Below are 23,017 nucleotides of genomic sequence, written 5' to 3'. Positions count from 1 at the left end.
CGACGCTCAAGGCACACTGTTTTCCTGGATAACGGTGTCCAGCACGGCAGAACCCATACGTACCTTGAAAACTCGGTCTTTTAAGAATTCCTAAAGGAAACAAGGCATGCAGCCTCGGAAGCCTGTCCTCCAGCAGGTGTCGTAGGCTTTCTCCAAATCGAAAAACATGGCCACAATCTGGGATTTCTGCAGAAAACCATTCAGGATATGGGTGGACAAAGTGACAAGATGGTCATCTGCAGAGGGTTGGGTTGTTTTGGGGAAGGAGACCAGACAGCGAGGTCATCGGTCTCATCAGATTAGGGAAGGACGGGGAAGGAAGTCGGCCGTGCCCTTTGAAAGTAACCATCCCGGCATTTGCCTGGAGCGATTTAGGGAAATCACGGAAAACCTAAATCAGGATGGCCAGACACGGGATTGAACCGTCGTCCTCCTGAATGCGAGTCCAGTGTTTAACCACTGCGCCACCTCGCTCGGTGTCAACTGCAGAATGGCGCATTCAAAATCCACACTGTGTAGTGGTTAGCAAATTGCGATACTCTAGCCACCATACCAACCGGGCATGAATCACATGTTCCATCATCTTCCAAACGCAGTTGGTAAGAGAAATAGGCCGGTAGTTAGAAGAAAGACCTTTGTCCCTACCAGGCTTAGCTATGGGTATGACAGTGGCTTCATGCTAGAGTCTGGGAAACGTGCCCTCTGTCCAGAAGCGGTTGTACTTATTAAGCAGAAAGTATTTGCCTGCAAGAGAAAGGTGCTCAACACCTGAATGTGAACACGTCTGGCCCTAGGGCGGAGGATAGGGATGAAGTGAGGGCATGATCTAGCTCCCTCACTGTAAAGGCAGCACGCCTGTGAACAGAGAAGGGTATCGCCCGAGCCTCTTTCACTTGTTTCCGATGGAGAAAGGCATGGTGATAGTGGGAGGAGCTCAAAATGTCCACAAAACAGCGGTCGAAGGTGTTGGAAATAGCAATAGGGTCTACGATGACATTGTCTGCGACTGTCAGGCTGGAAATTTGAGAATGGATCTTTGTCGCAGAGAGCCGTCATACAAAGGAAGTGGGAGTGGAACTGTTAAAAGAATTAGTGGATGAAATCAAGCTAGTTTTTTTGCTATTCGGAAGAACACGACGTTACTGTGCACGCAACTATTTATAATGAATGCAGTCTGCCATCATAGGATGATGGTTAAAAATGCAGAGAGCACATCTCCATGCATGAGTTGCGTCGTGGCACACCTCTGACCAGGACATGGCGTAGTAAAGAGGAAGTGCGAGGAATGGAACGTTCTGCGGCAGTAAAGGATAATGTATTTAAGATTTTTACCTGGTCATCACAACCAAGGAAATGTTGTTCATCGAAGGTCGTCAGGGAGGAGTAAAGCCTCCAGTCAGCCATAGTAAGCTGCTATTTGGGTGTGCACATAGGTGGGGTAGGTGTCAGCAAATGGACAGAACACGGGAAATGATCGCTGACGTACCTATCAGAGAGAACGGGCCACTCAACACATGGGCAAGCTCGGCAGTGCAAAAGGATAGGTCCAAAGGGGAAAAGGTACATGTGGAGTCTGAAATGAACATGAGTGCTTCTGTGTTAAGACAGTTGAGGTTAAGTAAACTGAGAAGGTCAGCCAAGAGGGCACCTTTCGGATAGGTTCTGGGAGAACATCAAAGGGGATGGTGCCTGTTAAAGTCACCAAGCAGCACAAAGGGGTGACTTAGCTGCCCAATAAGCCAGAGGAAGTCTGGCCTGGTGACATCGAAAGACAGAGGGACGTAAATAGTACAACGGGAAAAATCAAGTGAAGAAGGAAAAGGCAAACTGCAACAGCTTGAAGGTAGGTAGTCAGGAAGATGGATTGACTATGATCATCATTCTGTATGAGCAGCATGACTCCCCCATGAGCCATCTTCAGGGGGGAAGGTCAAAAATTCTGTTCATGTACTGTTGTAAAGATGTTATGTTGTAATGATGTAATATTAATAAAAAACAAAAAAATTAAAAGAAAAGAAAAGAAAAGAAAATGTGTCCTTCGGGTGCATAGTTTTTGGAAGTCAGGATTGTGTTCGCGCCTACCTGACAAATTCTTAAAAAAAGAAAAAACAGATCGGCAAGAAGTGCAAGAGATCGTACGGATGCAATTTTGTTTCCTGAAGGAAGAGAACAAGTGGACACTGCGATTTTAAGAGCAGTCATAAATCCTCTTTGTTGGATCCAAGACTGCAGAGGTTCCATTGGAGAGTCATGATGAGGAAAACATGAAGCGGTGTCACCTCGGCGACTGCCAAGCGCCAGCTTTCAAAGACTCGCTGCTACACGGCTATCATATGGTGACACCATCAAAGAGGATCTTCGAGTCAGCAAAGGAGAAGACTGTTTACTTTTGTTTGACTTCTTGGAGCCTTTCCGGTTGGCAGAGGAAGACTCAGACGATGATGGCTGGAGGGATATATAAATATTAATGTACTTTACTATTAATTCTAGACACATGAGCAGCGGTCACTACTGACTTTAAAATTTTAATTTTTGTTGGACATCTACTTATTGTCCGCCCCCCGGTAGCTGAGTGGTCAGCGTGACGGATTGTCAATCCTCTGGGCCTAGGTTCGATTCACCGGCTGGGTCAGGGAATTTTCTCTGCCCAGCGATTGGGTCTTGCTCTGTCATCATCATCATCATCATCAGCAGCAGCAGCAGCATCATCATCCTATCATCCTCATTGACTGTAGGTCACCGAAGTATCATCAAATTGAAAGACCGGCACCCAGCGAATGGTGTGCCCGAAGGGGAGGGCGGAGGGAGGGCACCCCACCCCCACCCCCCCCTTGCCATACGATTAAATAAAATCTACTTATTCCCATGTTCTGTAGTCCCGCCCATTGTTGTCCTTTTTTTCTATCTATATTTTTATAGATATATATCTAAAAACAAAGATGATATGACTTACCAAATGAAGGTGCTGGCAGGTCGACAGACACACAAACAAACACAAACATACACACAAAATTCAAGCTTTCGCAACAAACTGTTGCCTCATCAGGAAAGATGGAAGGAGAGGGAAAGACGAAAGGATGTGGGTTTTAAGGGAGAGGGTAAGGAGTCATTCCAATCCCGGGAGCGGAAAGACTTACCTTAGGGGGAAAAAAGGACGGGTATACACTCGCACACACACACATATCCATCCACACATATACAGACACAAGCAGACATATTTAAAGACCAATATGTCTGCTTGTGTCTGTATATGTGTGTGTGTGTGTGCGCGCGCGCGCGCGAGTGTATACCCGTCCTTTTTTGCCCCTAAGGTAAGTCTTTCCGCTCCCGGGATTGGAATGACTCCTTACCCTCTCCCTTAAAACCCACATCCTTTCGTCTTTCCCTCTCCTTCCCTCTTTCCTGATGAAGCAACAGTTTGTTGCGAAAGCTTGAATTTTGTGTGTATGTTTGTGTTTGTTTGTGTGTCTGTCGACCTGCCAGCACCTTCATTTGGTAGGTCATATCATCTTTGTTTTTAGATATATATTTCCTACGTGGAATGTTTCCCTCTATTATAACCAAATTTTTATAGATATATATATATAATAGTAAGACACAGATTCAGGAACCACGTTTTAAATTGTAAGACATTTCCAGAGGCAGATATGGACTCTGATCACAATCTATTGGTTATGAACTGTAGATTAAAACTGAAGAAACTGCAAAAAGGTGAGAATTTAAGGAGATGGGACCTGGATAAACTGAAAGAACCAGAGGTTGTAGAGAGCTTCAGGGAGAGCGTTAGGGAACGATTGACAAGAATGGGGGAAAGAAATACAATAGAAGAAGAATGGGTAGCTCTGAGAGATGAAATAGTGAAGGTAGCAGAGGGTCAAGTAGGTAAAAAGACGAGGGCTAATAGAAATCCTTGGGTAACAGAAGAGATATTGAATTTAACTGATGAAAGGAGAAAATATAAAAATGCAGTAAAAGAGGCAGGCAAAAAGTAATACAAACGTCTCAAAAATGAGATTGACAGGAAGTGCAAAATGGTTAAGCAGGGATGGCTAGAGGACAAATGTAAGGATGTAGAGCATTATCTCACAAGGGGTAAGATAGATACTGCCTACAGGAAAATTAAAGAGACCTTTGGAGAAAAGAGAACCACTTGCATGAATACCAAGAGCTCAGATGGAAACCCAGTTCTAAGCAAAAAAGGGAAAGCAGAAAGGTGGAAGGAGTATATAGAGGGTCTACACAAGGGCGATATATTTGAGGACAATATTATGGAAATGAAGAGAATGTAGATGACGAGGAAATAGGAGATATGATACTGTGTGAAGAGTTTGACAGAGCACTGAAAGACCTAAGATGAAACAAGGCCCCAGGAGTAGATAACATTCCATTAGAACTACTGACAGCCTTGGGAGAGCCAGGCCTAATAAAACTCTACCATCTAGTGAGCAAGATGTATGAGACAGGCGAAATACCCTTAGACTTCAAGAAGAATATAATAATCACAATCCCAAAGAAAGCAGGTGTTGACAGATGTGAAAATTACCGAACTATCAGTTTAATAAGCCACAGCTGCAAAATACTAATACGAATTCTTTACAGACGAATGGAAAAACTGGTAGAAGCTGACCTCGGAGATGATCATTTTGGATTCCGTAGAAATGTTGGAACATGTGAGGCAGTACTGACCCTACAACATATCTTAGAAAATAGATTAAGGAAAGGCAAACCTACGTTTCTAGCATTTGTAGATTGGAGAAAGCTTTTGACCATGTTGACTAGAATACTCTCTTTCAAATTCTGAAGGTGGCAGGGGTAAAATACAGGGAGCGAAAGGCTATTTACAATTTGTACAGAGACCAGATGGCCGTTATAAGGGTCGAGGGACATGAAAGGGAAGCAGTGGGAAGGGAGTGAGACAGGGTTGTAGCCTATCCCCGATGTTATTCAATCTGTATATTGAGCAAGCAGTAAAGGAAACAAAAGAAAAATTCAGAGTAGGAATTAAAATCCATGGAGAAGAAATAAAAACATTGAGGTTCACCGATGACATTGTAATTCTGTCAGAGACAGCAAAGGACTTGGAAGAGCAGTTGTACGGAATGGACAATGTCTTGAGAGGAGGATATAAGATGAACATCAACAGAAGCAAGAAGAGGATAATGGAATGCAGTTGAATGAAATCGGGTGATGCTGAGGGTATTAGATAAGGAAATGAGACGCTTAAAGTAGTAAATGAGTTTTGCTGTTTGGGGAGCAAAATAACTGATGATGGTCAAAGTAGAGAGGATAAAAAATGTAGACTGGCAATGGCAAGGAATGCGTTTCTGAAGAGGAGAAATTTGTTAACATCGAGTACAGATTTAAGTGTCAGGAAGTGGTTTCTGAAAGTATTTGTATGGAGTGTAGCCATGTATGGAAGTGAAACGTGGACAACAAATAGTTTATACAAGAAGATAATAGAAGCTTTCAAGATGTGGTGCTACAAAAGAATGCTGAAGATTAGATGGTTAGATCACATAACTAATGAGGATGTATTGAACAGAGTTGGGGAGAAGAGAAGTTTGTGGCACAACTTGACTAGAAGAAGGGATTGGTTGGTAGGGCATATTCTGAGGCATCAAGGGATCACCAATTTAGTATTGGAGGGCAGCGTGGAGTGTAAAAATCGTAGAGGGAGACCAAGAGATGAATACACTAAGCAGATTCAGAAGGATGTAGGCTGCAGTAGGTTTTGGGAGATGAAGAAGCTTGCACAGGATAGAGTAGCATGGAGAGCTGCATCAAACCAGTCTCTGGACTGAAGACCACAACAACAACATTTTTCCAGATACAATTTTTTCAGCACAGGGTCATTCAAAATTCAGTATTCTAGGTTTAAAAGTCCCTCTCAGTGTTATTTCTGAATTTAAATATAGTTTTCTTCCAAACAATTTTTTATTTTATTTTTTTATTATTAATTGGTGGTATGCGATACAGGTGTTTGTCTAAAAAGATGTCAAAAAACCCATCAACCCATACTTTGACATATGAGAAATAATATTCTCTGTATGTTTTGGCAAATTTTCTCACATTATATCTTTCTTTTGTCAGCGCTGCAACAATCATTTTACTGGCAATAATGTTATGATTATATTATTGCTCAGTTTATTTACGAACTTAACATCTATAAGCTTTACATAATCACATGGTACAATATGACACTGTTACAATTGTGTAGAAAGTAAATGAGAGTAAACATGAACTTCTGACTGCCATGTGCCAGATCTCATGCTCAGCTCTCTAGCTTTCATAGTAGTGAGATATTACCTTCACTCTGAGAAGACATAGTAACTGATTTAACAGCAAAAATTACTCCCCCCCCCCCCCCCTGCATTCCACTCACAGTTTGCAAATTAGGCACTCCCCTGCCCCCCCCCCCCCCCTCCGCCTAAAGGGTAATGATTTTGTGCTTGTTTAATATGGGGTATGGGTTAAAAACACAGACAAATTTTGCAATTTTTTATTTATTTTTCTTGATATTTGATCAATTACAAATTATTTTGTTGTGCTGATGCCTTTAGTGGGTGCCCTCCTAAGAATCAATAATCAGTTTCACTTTAAATACAACCTCACTTAAAATATAGCCTTATAACCTAAGTTCTCTAGTTAATTCTCACACTGGAATTACAAAGGAAAGCAGCACACAGGCATTTGTACGTGAAACAGGATATTTTTAATTATGTGTATATTGATAAGAACATGAATGTTATAGATAGGCTGATATGTGGTCAGGCAGTTAGTTGTCTCCATGTTCTGCAGACCACTATTGCAATCTACATCTACAGCCACACTCTACAAACCACTGTCAAGTGCATGGATGTGGGTATTTCCCATGGCATCAGTTACACCATTTGATCAAAAGTATCCAGATACCCCTACATAATGTAGAATTGACCACTAGATGCCTTGAGAGGTGGACCCACCAGTATAAAAGGAGGCTGGAAGTATTGTGGTATCAGTCGAAAAGCACTAGTAGAATGGGCTGGTCACATGAATTCAGTGACTTTGAAGTCGAGGAAGACACGTCTGAAAGTGTCCCCAGCAGATTCAAGCAAAAGCAAACAATGCACACAGCCCATATTAAGCTTGACTAGCAGGCACCTGGATATTTTGATCAGATAGTATACTTGAGATTCTTTCTGTTCCATTCATGTATGGGGTGCATGAAGAACGACTGTTTACATGCTCCAATGGCTGCTGTAATTAGTCTAATCTTCTTACAATCGCTACGGGAGCGATGCACAGACTTGCTATGATTCACAGTTCATTGTGAATTACTGTATGAAGAAGAAGTGGCTTAAGACAATCATCAATTATCACACTACCATATTATCCACCAGGTATGTGAATAATAATTCTAAAACTGTCCCATTCTAAATCATATCAAGATATAACAGTTGTGATCTGCATAATGTGCAAATAATTGAATAATTAAATAACTGAATAACCAAATAATTACACATTATTATGAAGCAGAATGTGAGCACTTGTATCTGATAGAGGAGAGATCCTTGTAGCAGTGTATGTGCTAATGTTTCACACTTTTTGTTGCATTCACTTTAAAAGTTGGCTCTGGCTCTTACAGTACTTACAAAACTTTCACATTAGTGAAAAAACAACTGTAATTTTAGTTAGTCACTGTACTTTGCTGACAGTGAACTTTACTAGGGAGTACATGTACTGTGAAGTCTGAGTTCTGTTCTTAATAAATATCAATAACCTTCAGGACAGTTTAAGACACGAAGAAAAAGTTCTATTTGCTTAACATCGTAATTACTGATAAAACACCAGAACTCCCAACAGGGAAGACAAGTGACACCCTCAATGATGTTTGTGAGTGGGCTGTATATAAAGAATTGACAATAAGCATAAGGAAAACAAACGGCATGCCTTTCAGCACAAACAGGGGCAAACGACTATCACATTGAGCACAGATGACAAACCCACAGATTATGTAACAAACACTAAGTTGTTAGAGATGAACACTGATCTGACAATTAACATCCAGAATAATTACACAAAGATAGTGGCAAAAAGAATGTCGTCAGCATGTTATGCTCTCTGGGTTCTAGCAGCAGCTAGTAACAGCCACTGTCTTGTGGTGATACACTGCTCCTACAAGCACTAAATTCTAAGATATGGGATTACTTTCTGGGGATCAAAGACAGAAACATTGACATAGTTTCAAACTGTAATAAATCAGCTGCGAGAATAATATTTTGGAACAGTAACTGGGCTCATTGTAAAGAACTATTTTAAAAACTGGGTATCCTTAATGCACCAAGTGAGTACATTATCAATTTGTTGTGTGTATCACAGAAAACATTAGTAAGTGTTTCACTAATAGTTTTATCCATAACCATGGAACAAAAGTCACTTTTGGATTTCACTTACAAAAACTCAAAACAAAGGTGTGTAATGAACTGCCAAAAGTGATGAAAAAAATTGCTTAAATACACTTGTTTGAAATGACAGCTAAATCATGCTTCAAAATTGCAGCATACTATACAAAGATTATTTGTTCTCCTGAGCTCAACATCTCACTCAACTCACTTTTCCAGACGGACTGATGTGACGACATGGAGCTGTGCACATTCTTGGTGCTGGAATCACCAACAGGCATCCACAGTTTGTGCACTACAAAACTGTTTTTAGTATAAAATATTTTGTGCAAGTTATTTATGATCAAGAGAACAATGTACAGTAGGAACCAACTTAACGAAGCAGTGCAGATTTGTTGAGACACTGATTTCTGATTTGGGAGAATAGTGTTTGCTGTCTGGCCATCCTGATTTAAGTTGCCTGTGATTTTCCTAAATCATTAAGGGAAAATGCCATAACAGTTCCTGCAGCAAGGCCACAGCCAACCTCCTGACCCATTTTCATAAGCATACTCCTATGTTTCCATAGTGTTCGTGTATAATAGAGTTATTTATTTTCATTGTAGCATGATGACAAATCTTCAGAGGGCAATAATATGATTTTAATTATTTTACAAAGTGTATAATGCAAACAAGCCAATCAAGAATCACTAGTCTATGCTACACTCTATGCTACATTTAAGCAGTGGCTTTCAGGCTTTGTAACATATTCATGTTATTTACATATATCCGTGCTTATGAATACAGTGTTACTAATTGCCATACCTTTGACATTGCTTTATTGAATGATTTCCATTTTGGCAGCACTTCTTGTGACGAATCTGTAATTCGAATTTCATTTTGCTTTTTGTTCGGTCCCTCCAAAACATTTGCTAATTCCTGAGTACTGCTTTCCTTGGTGGTAACCTTCTGCAAACTCTGTGATATGGTCGACGTATCTTGTTTCTTCAGCTGATTTTGAAGTGATGGAATCTTCTGAAGAACTTTCGCCCATTCATTATTCAATACAAATAATAAACCTTTGTTAATGGGTGTCTTCGTTACAAAATCCTTCAGTTGATTAAGCAGTTTCCAATGATTTGTGGGCATGTCCTTCGAGGCTGATCCGAGCAGCTTTTCATTGTCAACTGATGTAGATCTTTCATGAATGGGGTTACGAGTGGCGTATTGTCTGGAAGAAAACAGGCAGTGTACCTGTGACCAATCGATATAACGTTAAATATTAAGAGAATAATGTCACCACTACGCAAATTTGACATGAGTATGGAAGTTACAGTTTTCTGCCTGGTAAACGTCATCTGCCGTATCCCAAAAACAATGTATAAGCTCTATTATATCAATACATGTACCTTTAACCTAAATTAATTACGGTATTGTGAACAACTGACGGAAGCGAGGGGTTGGTTCACTATTAACACCTTCCTCAATTTGCTTACAATAAATTTGTTCGCCATGTTTGTTGCAGCAGACGACGTACATTCTCACTGTCAATCGTGACAGTGAGGCGCACATATTTGTGTCATTCGGATTAGATTACACCATTGAAGACGACAGCATATCATCATCTTTCGTAGCAGTAGTGACTGCTATGCCAAATTATTTAACCATACTTCACTAACTTCCGGAAGCACACGACTGTTATTAACTGAAATCCTGTTAGCATTTCGGATTATCACGCCTACCACAATTTCATGAGAGTAATTTCTTCAGCCTAGCTCTAAATATTGTTTATAACAGAGTAAATGGCTACTGATAGTTACTGCAGAAACACAAATACCTTTTTGACATACAGATGCACTGACTGCACCGAGGAATATTTTTGCTTAGAGACATCTTTACACTGTACGACTGAGCACAGAAACATCACTTATGCACTCATCGCAAGTTGTACACAAGTGCGCTTCATGCTCGCATTTATATTACTGCTCGCCCACCTTTACCTTTCTATTCGCAAACAATCACTGTAGCCAAAAATGTTCGCGTATAGGCCTTGAAACATGTTTACTACTGCAAATTCCGGGCATTCTTACTAAGAAATCGAAAGTCTTTCATTTACAAGAGAAAAATGTGACGTTTTAACATATTTCTTGAAATATTTTCTCGCAAAATTTTTGTTGATTAAGTTAATCATGTCTGCACGTGTACTTGAAACGGTTTGTGTGTCCCTGTGTTATTTACGGTTACAACGTCACTCACTGACAGCGGGTGGCGTGACTGTCTTCTGAAGGCTTGACCAATGAGAGAGCTCCATACGTCTACGTAGGTAGTATATCAAGAACAGGTTTTTCGCAGTGCTCGTAGTTCGTACACTCGGAACTACGCACAGCATTAGAAAAGACGTAGAAGCTACGTGGATTCAAATGACCTCGCTTATCTCCACACACAGCCAAGGGCGGAAGAAAGAAAACAACATTACACTTCACCTGCCGTTAATAATGCTATTTGACCGCTTGTTGTTGCGACTGGGACGCACAAATTTCCCGACCAGCACAAGCTAATTATTCGGATACCAATGTCGTACGGAATGTGGCAGTATCAGGCTCACAGCCTGGAAATACAGCAAAATTGCAGAAACAGGGAGGGTTTTATTCGTATCCCATCTCTGTAGCACCCAGTAGTACGTCTCGGTAAATTCGAATCAGTCTCATGCGCAGACATTCAACTATCATCAATAGAATGCGATTATGACATATATGTTACCCATCTCATACGTTTAGAATCAAAGATGTCGACTGGCCCAACTATCAATGTCACTTGGACGAAAAACTGGACTCAAACTGTGTAACAGCGAGGCGCATAGAATTATCCCCATAGCACAAGGAACTATATATGTGATTGGAAGAAAACTGGGTATCTTTCAATCTACCTTGCTGCTCACAGCTGGTTCAGGAGTTTACTGTGTAATAGTAGTATATGCGAAAGACGGAGATACTTACATGTGATGTTTTGAACAACACTATTCAAAATGTGTATGTATGCTCGACTTGAAACTGCAACTGTCTGTGAACAAGCATGTGTAGCTTTGTCAGCTGTCCGATTTTCGTGGGATGTTCACTTTTTTTGGAGTGTCATGAAACGTCGGGGCGCCAAATACACCGACTTTTAAGCACTACTAACAATTCTAAATATAATACGTATTCGCTCCAAAAATTGTCGAAACAGGAAGGTGTCGATGGCATATAGGATACGCTAGGTGGTCACAATCAGCACACGAAGTAAGTAGACGCCTCATCGCATGCCCGACGGTACCTTTCGAAAACACACAGCTGCGTGGCTTCCATTGTCGTATTGTATCCCGCATGCTGCTGTTTTATGAACATGCTTCAACTTCTGCCCTCTTCTCACCCATTGACTGGCCGTGACTTCGTACCTCCATTCCATGGTGGTGACGGTCCCTCGCGTCCCCCCACTTGTTTGTTACGTGTTTTCATTTGTACTGAAAAACAAATCGCGGGAAGCAGCTGACTTTTATGTGTGTGCATAACGCCGACGACGTTCTCAATTCGTTCAATAACTGGAAATACGAATGGTAAGTAATTTAGACAAACGTGTATATTTAGAAACTAGTAAATACAAACAATCTGAATGAAGTTACATGCTTGTTAGGTATATTTACTAACTACGCTAACAAGCGTAAACATCGACCTTGTAACCTGCCAAAATTTACGTGTCGTTTGTCGTGAGACAAGGAGACAAATGTGACCCCAACTTATGCATCAATAAGCAGATACTATTATGAATTAAAAGGTTTATGTAATTTCTTTGTGGCTTATTGATGTAAATTGTGACACAAAATTCTCGTAGATGAAAAGAAGGGAGAAAGATGCTGTGACCTGTTGGCGTGGGAGGTATCCAAAATGACCGAAACTCCGTGGAGGCGACGACTACACTATGAGCCTGCACCGGCAGCTGAAAGACATGTCGAGCGCCGTTTTTCACAATACTTCTGTTTTTAAGATTTTTAGAACCTAAAAGCCCGAAGTCTACTCATCACAAAACGTAGAGGTCGATTGATCCCCCACTGCGTAATACAAGATGAAAGCTATCTGTGACAGATTCGACGACAAAGTACAATGTTTTACATGAAATGTATTTGTGAATACCGATAACCATCAGCTGCATAAAGGACGACAATGAATTGTGACGGACAGGGACTCGAACCAGAATTTCCCACTTGTCGTGAGCAGTCGCCTTATCAGTTGGCTATCAGAGCACAAATCTGCCGACATCAGGCGAGCAGCTTTCGAGTAAAACGTATCCTCTACGCGGGAGTATTCATAATGGATGTACGAGTGCAGGTTGTAGACACTTGGCTGACGACATATGGAAGTTTGCGTCTGGCCATAACTTGTGTTCGGGTAGCCAAATGGTAAGCCGACCGCTCATCATAAGCGGGAAACCCGGGTTCGACTCTCAGTCGGGCACAAAGTTTCATTGTCGTCATTCCATTATACTGCGGATAGTTATCGACACTTGCAACTGCAAATACATTTAATGTACTTCAAACGGCTGTAGTCGCCGCAGTGCTCGTTCCTTCGGACGTGCATGCATTTGCAAAGGAACAGTGCATCGTAAGTCGGCATAACATAGGCACTGCAATATCGTATATGTGAGTACAATGCTGATGCACGGAGAACTGTTTTCAAAGGCCATTGTTGAACATGGAGCTCCACATCACACGACCCCTAATGTTCCTATGTTGACCCGACGACATCGTCAATTATGATTGCAATTGGCACAGCATCACTGAGTTTTCTCCGCGAGTCAATAGAAACGAGTCGCCTGTTGGTCGAATGGATTGTATTTCTTGTTACAGCTGGTCGACACTTGAGTCCTTACACCCCTTCATCCAGGCGAATGACTACACGAAGCATGTTCTGCGTCACACGTCGAGGCCAAACACATCGTTGAGGAAATGTGGGCAGGAATGGGAGGGGGATGGGGGGGGGGGGGAGACGGCAGGATGCATGAACTTTGAGTTTTCGGGAGGCGGTTGCGACTGGACGTCACTGACGTGTGCAGTAAAGACACTAAGCCACTCACTTCTACCGGCAAGGACACTTTCACACATGGGACCTGCGGATTCCAGACAAGTTCCCCAAGACATTTTCGGTTTTTATTTTGAACTGTACTTAATTCTAATAATCTAAAATGAGATATAGGGTTTTGTTTGAAATGCTGAGGTAGGTTGTAGTGTTTTTGTTCCAATTTAGAACTGACAATGGAAGTAAATGTAACTCTGAACGACTTTTCCATGAGAATTCTACAAGAAAAATTGAAACTAGTTAAAAAAGGTAGACCAAAGTCATGACCATCTAACCTAGTTTCATAGCATGAGGGCAAAAAAGAACATTATGCTAGACATTTTTTTCTGTTTCGCAATATGAAAATCTTGATTGGTTGACAGGTTCACCTGATTCAAATAAAACCTTCTGTTGGCCACGTTTGTTGTTTTCCAGAGAAGAATTGGCCTGGAAGGTACATGGCTTTTCAGATTTAAGTCACCTGTCAGTTGGGCAACAAAGACATTCGAAATCACAAAATGTCATTCAATCACTTTGGCAATTAAAAATGTTTGGAAAGGACAGAATTGGCATCTTATTAAATGTGCAGCACCGTAGTAACATTAGCCAACACAACGAACAAGTTAAATGGACAGGGAAAATTGTAAAATATTCTTCGATGCAGTGTATTATTTAGCTAAACAAGAGCTGCTATTTTGGGGACATAATGAATCAGATGCTTCTATTAAGAAAGTAAATAATGCATAAAGGGAAAGTGAACTAAATATTTTGCTGATGTCAAGGAGACAGAACCATTAATAGTTTGTTTGCTCATGTTGAATGCATAGTTCAAGAATTTGCCATTGCAGAGAAGTTGGTTGGCCAGATGTATAATGGAGCATCAATAATGGATGGTCAGACACATCAGTAATAACGTTGTAACAAGAAATCTGAAGGCTCTTCTCACTCACTGCTGAGTCCATGTATTAAATTTGGTTATGCAACAAAGTATATCTAACACAAAAAATTTAAAATATTATTGTAAATTCTTCTTTCCTGTGTTTCATTGCTTTACAAACCACAAGCACTTCTTCATCCAAACCACTATGTCAACAGACCCATCCCTGCACAACGCACTGCTATGTAACAGTGCTGGTTGTTGATGCAGCATCTCATGTTTGTAACACCCCAATTACAGAAAATCTAATAACCAACCCTTTGTTGTAAAAGAAGTAGGAAAATTAGTCATCCAGACAGTGACAGCACCTACTGACGACAAAATTTACACTTGTGATAATTTGATCAACAGGAATGTCATGTGAATAATAATATTTATCACGAAATAGAGACTGAATGAAGGAATATGATAGGATACGCAACAAAAACATCAAAGAAAGAATTGCAAAATAATTAATAATGAAGATTAAAGCCAGATGGTAAATTGGCTAAAGATAACATTTACCATATAAGAGAGTTGTAGCCGCATCGAAAAGGAAGTTCGATTTGACTACAATGTAGCTCGTAAATGGAAATGTTAGCTTCAGATACTATCTAGTCGCTCTCTAGTACTATCGCGATCGTAGCATGCATGTAAGCGCTACTAGATTGTTTTAAGCTAATCGGAAGTTTGAAAGTTTTGCGATATAGACTGAAGCATTATTCAGAAGTCATACTAAAGCAAAGTCATCTTTACCAATAGCAAGACAATGGGATACGGAGGTTCGCGACGAAGTTAAGTCGTGTGAGATATGTGGTGGGACTTATCCTCCACGATACTGAATAAGTACGAACATTGAAAAAGAAAGCTCGCCGAGAGAAACAATTATTAGTCTCTAGTAGGTTACATACAAACCCCAACAAGAAGAATGTACAATTCCGCCGAGTTGTCAGAAGGATTACTGATGCAAACGGAAGCAATTCCCTGAGTGAGAAAGCAGTTTGCGTGCTCAGCGTAGGGACAATTAATTACAAGGAACAGTAAAATTGGATTCAAACTTTAATTCTTCGTTTCGCCTACATAATTGAATAGACATTATCATAGATATTAGTGAAAATTAATTAACTATTAGAATATTATGAATTGTAAAGTGAATTCATGATTATTTAACAGTGAACAATCATCGATTTGTCCAAAGATTACGACGCATTCTGAACATTGTTTAAGTATATGTTATCTCTGGAATTACGTCGTGTAGTTATTGAACACGCGACATAGCGACGTCTTGATAACGGAATAACAAATTATCAATTTAACATCCTCGCAGTTCCATAATGTGCCCATGACTTTGGTGATGGATTGAAGATCCAAAACTTTATAGTATTAATATTCAACATTCATTATCTAACCGGGCATAATAAACAGAAGAACTACAGTTAGCCAGTTCGCGCAAGCTGAAAAGTCTGTGGCGGACTCACAACAAAAGAAAACCATGTGAGAAGTTTGTTTTTCTACTAGTTACAGGGTGGCGTTGTCGTGAGAGACGTACGCCGTTCCACGTCATACCGACTGGGGCAACCATCACCACCAAGTCGTGTCAACTCTAAGGAGACGAAGACGCCACAGTACTTGGCGCCTACAACGCGGGGCTCGACGACGCCAAATGACACAACGTGTGGAGCTTGACGCCACGACGACTCCAACACGAGGGTCGACGCTTCGCGAGTACGAGACATCTGCAGACGGAGCGACGCAACGCGTCGGAGAACAGGAACAGAGCAGGACGTCGGTCGAGACAGCGACATCGGCTGCCGCTAGTGACGTGAGCGAGTCTGCAAGCAGACTACATACAGTAATCACTACTCAAAATAAGTGATTATTCAGGTCTGGTAGATTTCGTTACTTTACCAAAATGGTAATTGTATTTTATTGTTCTGGTGTCAAGTAGATAGTAAATTTAGTATTGTGTGACAATGGTGGATATAGTAAGCGTGGTTACTAGTAAAAGGTAGTTAACAAAATTTACGTCATGTCAAGAAGAGGTAGAAAGTTGTGTAGCGACTTCGAAAAAAACTCTTCCCGAATCCTGTGATGAACTGAGTGAAGTATCAGCCCATGAGGAGATCAGTAGAACGATTGTCAATGTGGGAATAGAATCTTTTGCCGAGTCACACAAAATTAACATCCCTAGTGTATCTGGCTCTGGGTTTGCAAGTAAGAAAATGGAATCTGAGGATAATAATTCCGATCCTAAGGAGCAAGCAGTCAATGAATACATGACGAACGTTACACCAACGTGGTCAGGAAATATAGATGTCCTTAGTGCCATATTGGCAAAATTAACTATGTTGGATGATTTAAATACTAAGTTCTCTCATATGGATAGCAAGTTCGCTGAACAGGAAGCGACTTTAAATACTAAGTTTGCTGAACAGCAAGAGACTTGAAAGAATGGATAGAAAACAAAACAGTAGAATTGACGGAAAGGTGCGCTTAACTATTGAGAGCACTCAAAGGCAAGTATGTAGACAGGTGACGACCGATAATTCTCTGATAGAGACCTCTGTAACAGAATTTCGGCAAGTTAAAGACAAAACTGTCGAGGAATGTGCCAAGTATCGCTTGGTCTTCCGATCACCCGCCAGGAATCAATTCCAAGGAGGAAAATGAACAAATACATAACAATATGAAATCTACGTGCGAGAGAAAACGCCCGCGAGTGCAACGTAGCATGTATGTAGGCGAACTGTGGGAAACGAACAGCCAATTAGACAAGGAGGATGATCCTTACGTTCAGAGAGGATGCATTTCGTCATTGAAAGTAGGAGTAGAACATAGTATTTTCAAAAGGCGACAGTTTCCGACATTTTCGAATGAAAAGAATAACATCAAAGCCAGATTATTTATCGATTCCTTTAAAAGAATATTACCCTGTAGTTGGATGGAGTATGATAAACTACAGTTTATAGTATCGAAAAGAGTAGGAGAAGCAGCGTTATGGGCCACTGAGGTCAGCGAGACCTGCAACACATATTCTGAGCTTGAAAGATTATTTCTAGCTAAATATTGGTCCTGAATAAACCAGAGAAACTGCAGAAGGAAGTATACAAAACAGAGTTTTACAACTCGAAAAAGGAAACACTTAGGCAGTATTTTGAACGCTATTTGAATAAGACGCGTTATTGGACAGGCCGATTTCGAGTAGAGAAGTGATTTGAATACTGAAGGGCAGGGTACCTTTTAATATTCGAGAAAAACTGATTCATGGTCCCGACTCTGACATAGAACAATTGCTATCAGTAATTGATTCTATCGACATGCTGATGGAGCATGCTAAACAGTGGCATAGTAATAACAATAACTATTATTATTCTAGGAATAACACTAGTAATAACAACTGGAACAGTGGCAATCAAATTAACAATCGTATTCTAGAATTTAACCAAAATAACGCTAATTCTAAGAGCAGTAATGATCATTTAGGTCACAGACAAAAGAAAAGTCATGATTGGAACATGAATTACCAATATTCAAAAGGGAATTTTGTAGGAAATAATAACCAAGTGCTTGGAGAAGGAAGTTTTCAACGAGTTATCGTCGTAACTACCAACAAGAAAAGAGAGTATGGGGGGCGCCAGTCGTCGAATATCAATGTTTTGAAAATGGCAGTAGGAATAATTACGTTCCTATGGAGCCGCAGAATAAATCGAATTGGGGAAATTGTCCAATGCACAATGTAAATTGGAGAAACTCTAATAATACAGGTGCATCTTCTGGGTCCAAGAGACCCTTACTGTTATCAGACGGAAGGGGTGTAGTTGTGGACAATCCATATCCACAAACAGGAAACGAAATTCATATAGTTGAGGTGCATAACAGCCGAGTGACCTAAAAGATGGACGGTCAAACTAATGCCAGTCATTTTAGGCCTTCCTCAGGTGGCTAGTATTGAGTAGGGAGGCAAATTTCGTATTCTGGAATATGGTAAGGAAACTGATATTCTGGAAGATCTCATGTTGGAACCAAAACAGGAAATGAATGAGAGTGGGTATACATTGCAAGCAATTGTCAAAGTAAAAAATTAATAACACACCGATTAATGTACTTATAGGTACAGGGACGATGGTTAATGTGATGTGTGAATATGGTTAGTTGGTAAAGAAAAATACTCACCTTACCAGCAACAGGCTGCACGGTGTCAGGGGCGTTTAGTGCAAAAGTGCAACACATCATTAAACAGCTACAGGTGATGGTAGAACTACAAGGAGTAGCCATTGAATGAACTTTCTTGGTAGTGTCTCGAATGTCAACGCCTTGTATTTGGGGAATGGATTTTTTTATGCGATTACAGTGCAGTAATTGATATTAAGGAGGATGTATGTACTTTTATAGTTAAAGGCAAACCATTAAGGGTAACTTTATTAAAGAAAAAGATTATTTTGGTAAAGTATTGCCAAAATATAACAGTTAATTGTCTACCTGTGAATGCTTTGCATTTGCTGGTTACTGATTGTGCTAGGCAAACTGATGCTGAGATAGATGTACCAAGCATCGTAGAAAAAGTATGTGATTCATAATGTCTATCAACAGAACAACAGGATGAATTGGGAGAAGTATTGAATTGATATTTTCCAGTATTTAATAAAAGACCAGGCGTAATTAAGGATTTTGAATATTGTATTCAAACATACTCCTACTTGACATTTTGTAAAACTACTTATTCAGTCCCCTGGTCGAAAAGAGAAGCTGTGACGAAAGAAATAAATAAGGTGATAGACTGGGGAATAATTGAGACTTCAGCTTTCGAATACTCAAGTCCATTGTTAGCGTTGACTAAACCGAACGGCGATATTCGATTAGTTCTTGACGCTCGCGACATTAGTAAGATTTTCAAACCTGTAAGAACTCACCTAGGGAACTTCGAAGAACTATTGCAGAAATTTCACGGGGTGAAATTCTTGACCTCCCTCGACCTCTGAAGTTCCTACTGGCAAACTAAAATATCAAAGGAATCCAGTATGTATACGGCATTCATTAGGGAAACCTGCAAGGCTCATTTCAGATAATACATCATATTTTCGAAGTAAAGTGTGGGAGGACACAATGAAGACATGTGGGATTCCTCATGTATTAATTGCCCACTTTAATCCGTCAGGAAACCCACTAGAAAGAGTCTTTAGAGAATTGAATAGATTTGTGAGATTTTTTGAAGAGATCTACAATGACTTACCTCATATATCAACTGGGTATTCACCGAATGAGATCTTATTTAATAAACAAAATATTAATAATTGGGTTGGTAATTTACCATATCTGCATAATAAACCGAAAAATCGTAATGAAGTTATAAAAAAGGTATATTTAAAATTTCAACATAAAGCAAATCTTAGGAAATGTAAATTTGACAAAGTGCTAGGTTTAGGAGGAAAGTATAAAGTAGGTGATAGTGTTTTATTAAAGAATCATCCTAAAAAAGATAAGGAAATTAGATCGAAAATTGTGTAATTTGTATAAAGGACCATATAGAATTATTAAGATTCTACATCAAGGAAGTTACCTGCTGGAAGACGAAGATACTAAGAAGATAAAGGGGGATGTGCTCTCATTTAGAGTTAAAGAAATATTTTAGTTGATTGAAAGTTTAGATTTAAGTATGCAGACTAGGATAAGTCATAAAACAGGAAGACATTACAACAACGTTTATGAATTTTTCTGTGTAGTAGACAACGAATTTGTGCTAAGTAATTCTTGCAACAATTAAGTTTTATTTAGTTAAGTGTTCAAGAAAGATCACGAACTACAAGTTCATAATCATCATTTTGTTCATTGAAAGTTTATTAAGTAGTATAATTAAGTGTATATTATGTTGTTAATGATTGATATTGATATTCATATGCTAAAATGCCTGTACGTGTTGTGTGATCAACGAGGCATCAATTTAAGATAGAGTACGCGAGCAGAATGAAACATCTTACCACGATCATTCGGGAATAAGGAAATTTCTTTAAACAAAATCACTTATTTTGAGGATTGAAAAGATGAGAGACGATTACAAGAGAATATAAATGAATAAATGAACCAATAAGACGTGAAAAAGAGGAAAAAACTAACTGATAAAGGAAAACTCTTAGAATGGTGCTGATCTGTAGAACGTTGTACTTGTGCATAGACTGACAGTACATGTGTGAAGTGGCGATAGACTAGTCATACTTACCACAAAATGCAGAGACAATGTGCAGAACGAGCATTATGAACTGCACAAGTAATATGTAATCTCATGTTACGTACCGAGGAGAGAAGTGATTTAATTGTTGCAGCATATACAACAATGGTAATGCAGACATTCTTAGGGCAGATTGTGCTGAGGTGTTAGTGCAGTTAACCAGGAGAGCAGCCACTGGAGATCGAGAGTAACCAGACGAGCACGAGTAATCAGATCGTACTTGCTGCCATATACGATCTGATGCTGTGGCAGCTTCGCCATGCTTGATGGTGGAGAAGAAACTGGCTTCAAACCAGGCCATGTTTGCAGCTTTCATGTTCTGGTGATGATGCAGCATCAGTGTGGCGATGTGCCGAAAAGAAAATGAAAAATGAATTATTCATAAGACATGAACCTTAAGTTAATTGTATTGTAGAAAAAAACGTTGTAATGATTTAAATTTTGTATGTATATGTGTATGTGTGTGAATGTGAGTGTGCCAACAATAAAAACAAGGACCTTACCTGGTTAGGGACATTGAAGCGGGAAGTCACATACCCACTTCATTTCCCGGGGGGGGGGGGGGGGGGGGGGAGGGGGCATTTGCAACACCCCAGTTACAGAAACCCTAATAAACAAACCTTAGTCGTAAAAGAAGTAGGAAAATTAGTCATCTTGACAGGGACAGCAACTACTGACAACAAAATTTACACCTGTGATAATTTGATCAGCAGGTATGTCATGCGAATAATAATATTTATCATTATATAGAGACTGAATGAAAGAATATGATAGGATACAAAAACATCAAAGAAAGAATTGCAAAATTATTAGTAATAAAGGTTAAAGCCAGATGGTAAATTGGCCAAAGATAACATTTACCATATAAGAGAGTTGCAGCCGTATCGTAAACGAAGTTCGATGTGACTAGAATTTAACTCGGAAATGGAAATGTTAGCTTCAGTTGCTCTCTAGTCGCTTTTGAGTACTATCGTGATTGTAGCATGCATGTAAGCGCTACTAGATTGTTTTAAGCTAATCGGAAGTTTGAAAGTTTTACGATATAGACTGAAGCATTATTCAGAAGTCATACTAAAGCAAATTCATCTTTACCGTTAGCAAGATAATAGGATACAGAGATTTGCGATGAAGTTAAATCGTGTGAGATATGTGATGGGACTTATCCTCCATGATACTGAATAAGTATGAACATTCAAGGACATTGTAAAAGAAAGATTGCTGACAGAGAAACAATTATTAGTTCGAGTAGGTAACATACAAACGCCAACACGAAGAACGTGTAATTGTGCCGAGTTGTCAGATGTTGTTGCCAACTACAGGATTAGTGATGCAAACAGAAGCAATTCCCTGAGTGAGAAATCGGTGTACGTGCTCAGTGTAGGAACAATTAATTACAAGGAACAATAAAATTGGATTCAAACTTTAATTCTTTGTGTCACCTACATAATTGAATAGACAGTATCATGGGTATTAGCGAAAATTAATTGACTATTAGAATGTTATGAAGTGAAAAGTGAATTCATGATTATTTAACAATGTACAATCATCGATTTGTCCCAAGATTACGACGCATTCTGAACATTGCTTAAGTATATGTTATCTCTGGAATTACGTCGTGTAGTTATTGAACATGCGACGTAGCGACGTCTTGACATCGGAATAACAATTTATCAGTTTAACATCCTCGCAATTCTATAATGTGGCCATGACTTGGGTGATGGATTGAAGAGTTAAGACACTATATTATTAATATTCAACATCCATTATCTAACCAGGAATAATAAAAAGAACTACAGTTAGCCAGTTCACGCAAGCTGAAAAGTGTCACGGAGTCACAACAAAAGAAAACCATGTGACGAATTTGTGGTTTTCTACTAGTTACAGGGTGGCGATGTCGTGAGAGACGGACGCCGTTCCACGTCATACCGACTGGGGCAACCATCTCCACCAAGTCGTGTCAACTCTCACAGACGCCACATTTTCTAACTCCTCCCGCCAATAACTATTCAGTATTGACATTTTATCCCTCTTTAAAAAAAGATTCTGCGTAGAACAGCCAGAGACAGCAGTCACCTGTGTGTGTGTGTGTGTGAGAGAGAGAGAGAGAGAGAGAGAGAGTGTGTGTATTATTGTATGAATATGTTTGCGAACTTTGCTTCCTTTCTGAAGAAGCCTGTAGCCAAAAACGTACCTGAACACTCTTTTTATCATGCCTGCCTGCTGCTCAGTGTGCTGCACAGTATAGTTACTCCCACGTGAAGATTATTGTAAATAATTCACTGTACTTCAACAGGAACAATGACAATTACAACATTAATAGAGAAATAACATTTATTCTGCCACTTTTAGGTTGTGTGTTGTATGAACAGGCGTTAGAACGCTGCAACCAAAGATTTGATCGCTTACCCATTGATATGAAGTGCTTGACAGACAG

General features: G+C 39.8%; 1 protein-coding gene across 9 annotated transcripts in view; it reads right to left on the bottom strand.

Moving 5' to 3' along the window:
• LOC124605859 (calcium-independent phospholipase A2-gamma-like) overlaps window positions 1-10,637 on the bottom strand; it is an 84,068-nt gene extending 73,431 nt beyond the window's left edge. For 2 of the 9 annotated variants that reach the window (XM_047137795.1, XM_047137799.1), the window contains exons 1-2: window positions 10,361-10,605; window positions 9,186-9,591 (exon numbers count right to left, since the gene is read on the bottom strand). In XM_047137795.1, coding sequence (XP_046993751.1) covers window positions 9,186-9,591; window positions 10,361-10,419 — 465 coding nt within the window. In that variant the 5' untranslated portion in view covers window positions 10,420-10,605. The other 7 variants (XM_047137803.1, XM_047137796.1, XM_047137798.1 and 4 more) reach the window with 7 other exon arrangements.
• Window positions 10,638-23,017: the final 12,380 nt, after the last annotated feature.

The sequence above is a fragment of the Schistocerca americana genome, chromosome 3 (assembly GCF_021461395.2).
Source record: "Schistocerca americana isolate TAMUIC-IGC-003095 chromosome 3, iqSchAmer2.1, whole genome shotgun sequence".
In the NCBI taxonomy this organism is placed as follows: Eukaryota; Metazoa; Arthropoda; class Insecta; order Orthoptera; family Acrididae; genus Schistocerca; species Schistocerca americana.
This window is presented reverse-complemented; position numbering and strand designations above follow the sequence as displayed.